General features: G+C 58.0%; 1 protein-coding gene and 1 long non-coding RNA gene across 6 annotated transcripts in view; one reads left to right on the plus strand and one right to left on the minus strand.

Moving 5' to 3' along the window:
• The window catches only part of HOMER3 (homer scaffold protein 3), a 12223-nt gene that overhangs the window by 7754 nt on the left and 464 nt on the right, over positions 1–4005 (minus strand). For 2 of the 5 annotated variants that reach the window (XM_025368422.1, XM_025368427.1), the window contains exons 1-4: positions 3855–4005; positions 1773–1853; positions 1531–1687; positions 1172–1303 (exon numbers count right to left, since the gene is read on the minus strand). In XM_025368422.1, the coding sequence (XP_025224207.1) occupies positions 1172–1303; positions 1531–1687; positions 1773–1786 (303 nt within the window). In that variant the 5' untranslated portion in view covers positions 1787–1853; positions 3855–4005. Of the gene's footprint in view, positions 1–1171; positions 1304–1530; positions 1688–1772; positions 1854–2651; positions 3102–3122; positions 3570–3854 lie in introns of those variants that run through there. The other 3 variants (XM_025368426.1, XM_025368423.1, XM_025368425.1) reach the window with 3 other exon arrangements.
• LOC112613160 overlaps positions 3056–4005 on the plus strand; it is a 7087-nt gene continuing 6137 nt past the window's right edge. The window contains exon 1 of the long non-coding RNA XR_003116925.1: positions 3056–3428. This is a non-coding gene — a long non-coding RNA (uncharacterized LOC112613160). The remainder of the gene's footprint in view (positions 3429–4005) is intronic.

Below are 4005 nucleotides of genomic sequence, written 5' to 3' on the forward strand. Positions count from 1 at the left end.
AAAAAAAAAAAAAAAAAAAAAAAAAAAAAAAATCTTGGGGAGTGTGATGAAGTGAAAGACCTTGAGATGAGATCATCTTGGATTTAGGATCGGCCCTGAATCCCACGACTGGTGTCCTTATTTAAAGAGGAGAAGACACAGGCATACAGCCAGAAAAAACAGAAAAAAATAGAAAAGAAAGGTAAATTCTAAAGCTTCTAGAAGAAAACAAAGAAGGCCTGGTGTGGTAGCTATGCCTGTAATCCCAGCACTTTGGGAGGCCGAGGCGGGTGGATCATCTGAGGTCAGGAGTTCAAGACCAGCCTGGCCAACCAAACCGCATCTCTATGGAAAATACAAAAATTAGCTGGGTGAGGTGGCAGGTGCCTGTAATCCCAGCTACTCTGAGGCTGAGGCAGGAGAATCTCTTGAACCCGGGAGGCGGAGGTTGCAGTGAGCCGAGATCGTGCCACTGCACTCCAGCCTGGGGGACGGCAAGGCATCACCTCAAAAAAAAAAAAAAAAGAAGAAGAAGATCTTCGTGAAAGCACTCATCATCAACAAAACCATGGATAAAGATAATAATGGAAGTATAGAGACGGCACAGGGTGGAGGGAGGTGAGGATGAAGGTATTGCTAGGGCATATGGGAAAGTGCCCAGCCCAGGCCAGCCACCCATTTGATGTCCCAAAGAGGAGCAGCGTGTGTCCAAAATTAGAGCTAGAGGAAGTAGAACTAGGACTCAAGAGCGGGTGTGGTGGCTCATGCCTGTAATCCCAGCACTTTGGGAGGCCGAGGCGGGTGGATCATTTGAGGTCAGGGGTTCTAGACCAGCCTGGCCAACATGGTGAAACCCTGTCTCTACTAAAAATACAAACAATTAGCCAGGCGTGGTGGCGGACTCTTGTAGTCCCAGCTACTTGGGAGGCTGAGGCAGGAGAATGGCTTGAACCCGGGAGGCAGAGGTTGCAGTGAGCCAAGATCGCTCCAGCCCGTCTTAAAAAACAAACAAACAGAAAAATGAACTAGGAATCAAACCAGTGAACCTTAAAGGGGCTTCAGTCTCATCTCATCCTACAATCCCATCCTGTAGATCGGAAGATAGAGAACCTGCCCAAGATCCCAAATTGAGCCCAGAAGACTTGGGCCCAGCCTCATCCATTCCCTCCACTTTCCCCCTCACCGGGCCCACCTGTGTCAGATGCTGTTCAGAGGCAAAGCCAAGGCCGTAGACGGTGTTGGCGCGACTGTCTGCCCACTGCCCGAACTTCTGGGAGGTTTTGGTGAAGGTCATGTTGGGAGTGACAGTGCTGTTGATGATGGCCTGGGGTCGGGAAACAAAGTTCAAGGTTGATGGGACAGATAATAACAAACATGAAACCCCCAGGTATCACCTTGTATTAGGGTCTTGAAGGTCTTTACTCTGAACCATTTCAGGAGACAGAAGGCCCAGGGTTTCCCATCCCTTGGGCACAGAGCAAGCCAGCCACTAGACCCAGGTTTGTCACCAGGACTCCTGGTGCCTCTTCCCCACCCAGACCCCACCCGGACCTTGGCGCCCCCGATGCTGATGATGCGGTAGACATTGCGGGTGGCATCGTAGAAATAGGAGACAGTGAGTGCATGCTTGCCCGCCGGGATCCAGTTTCGCTTGGTGGCCGGGTCGATCTGGAACACGTGCGCCCGTGTGCTGAAGATTGGCTGCTCCCTGCATGGGGACAGGGTGTTTGGTGGGGGCCAGGCAACCCCCTTAGACAGCTCAAAACCCCGGGCTGGGGGAAGTGGGAGCTCACCTGGCTGTGGACATTGGTCAGGTCGGGATGGGCAGGCTCTAGGGGGCAGCCAGAGAGGTGGCAGGAGCGCTGCTTTGGCCCCTAGGGAGAGAGCAGGGACTATGAGTGTCCCTCAGGCCAGGCTGAGGCCAAGCAGGTTCCACCTCAGAACCCATCACCAGGTGTGCCGTCACGGAACTTTCAATCAAAAAGGCAGGAAAGGCCCAAAGTACACCCTGTGCTTTGGGAGGCTGAGTCAAGAGAATTCTTTGAGCCCAGGAGTTCGAGACCAGCCTGAGCAACATGGCAAGACCCCATCTCTACCAAAAATTTAAACAATTAGCCGGGTGTGGTGGCATGTGCCTGTGGTCCCAGCTACTCGGGAGGCTGAGGTGGGAGGATTGCTTGAGCCCAGAAGGTCAAGGCTGCAGTGCAGTGAGCTATGGTCACGCCACTGCACTCCAGCCTGGACAAGAGAGCAAGACCCTGTCTCAAAAAAAAAAAAGAAATTATAAAAAGAAACAAAAAGGCAAGATAATTGCTATAGATCACTCAGAGCAAGCGGACCCCATCTTTCTTTGACTAGGGGAAGCCCCCACAACACCCTGTACAGGAGATGGCCCTCTGAGAGGAGCCCGGTGGCCGCTGACATCCAGATGTAAATTTCTCATTGTCCCGGTTATTGCACCCCCGTGAGGTCCCCTCCATCCTGGGCTGAACTGTGGAAGCCAAATATCTGCTGAATTCTTTCCACCACATTCACCCATGACTGGCCAGAGTGGGGCTCTCCATCAAAAAGTGGGGCATTGAGAGGTGTGTAGTACCAGGAGACCAGTTCCCCACTACATCCTGCAGAGGGACCCCACCCCCTACAGCTCCCACCCTAGGGCAGAGGCACACCTTGAAGTTCAGAGTCCAAATCCCCAGGGAGTCCCCAGCCAAGTTAAAAAGACAAGATGTAGACAAACAGCCAATCCCAGTGCCCACCATGGGGGGCAGAGCAGAATCCACATTGGGAGACCAGGGCTCCCCAACCTCCCCATTGGGCCATCCAGCAACCCCAAATGTGCAGGGGACCAAGGAGGGGTTTGGAGGAGGGGGAAGACAGGTGGGGGAGGGGAGGCCCCGGCCCAGCGGCCTCTGTGGTCAAAGGGGGGATGCCCCCCCCATCCTGTCCTGGGCAGCTGCTGTCCTGGTCACAGGGTCTGAAACCGGAGCCCCTGAGTGGGGGTGGGGCGGCAGCTCTGGCCTGGAAAGGGGGCGGGTCCTGTGCCGGGTGGGAGTTAGGGAACACAGGGGTCCCCGGAACCCAGGCCCTTCCGGTCCGGCAACTCCTGCTGCGACTTGCAGCGTTTGGGGAAAGTTACTCACCAACTAGTCATGCGCCTCGGATGCCGCCGGCCACGGGGCTCCCGGAGGGGGGTCCGACACCGCCCGGTGCCCGGGATCCCCAATCTGGCCGGTGGATGAGGCCCCATCCCATGTACCCCAATCCGGAGAACGGGGGGTTACTATTAATTCAGGATTCCATCCCCACCCGAGGCAGGAGGACACCCAGTGCGCGCCCCAACTCCGGGACATGTGCCCTGCCCCTGGAACTTCCGAGATTCCCGCGACGCCCCCTGTCTCTGGGTCAAGAACTTCGGGGGACACCTCTTCTGCCTCCTCCAACCCCAGGTCGGTAACTCCGGGGACTCTCTCCCTGTCTCCTCTCTAACCAGGTCCGGGACCCGGGTCCCCCGCGTTGTCCCAGACTGCTAAACTTCGAAGACCCCCTGCCATCCCTCCAGTCCCTGGGTCCGGGACGTCCGGACCCCTCCCACGCCAGTACCCCACCCCAGGTCCGCAACTTTGGGGACCCCTTCGCAGCCTCCTCCAACGCCGGGTCCAGAACTTTGGGAACCTCCCGCGCAGTCCCCTCTCCGACCCTGAATCCAGAAGTTCGGGACCCCCGCGCTCCCTCCAGCCCTGGAACTTGGGGACCCCCTGAGCCGCTCCCAGTCCCCGGGTCCGGAACTTCTGGGGACCCCCCGCGACCTCCCCTTGGCCCTGGGACTTCGAGGCCCCCGCGCTCCCGGCGCAGGCTCGGCCGGCCGGGCTCACCCTGCCGGGTCGGCGCCCCGCGAGTGTCCAGGCGCGGGTCGGGTGCGGCCCCCGCGGCGCTGACTCCGCGCTGCCGGGCGCCCCGCTCGCTCCCTGGCTCCCGGGCCCGCGCCCTCCGCGCCGCCCTCCGCGCCGCCCGCGCCTTTGTCTG

This window comes from Theropithecus gelada, chromosome 19 (assembly GCF_003255815.1).
Source record: "Theropithecus gelada isolate Dixy chromosome 19, Tgel_1.0, whole genome shotgun sequence".
Lineage (NCBI taxonomy): Eukaryota > Metazoa > Chordata > Mammalia > Primates > Cercopithecidae > Theropithecus > Theropithecus gelada.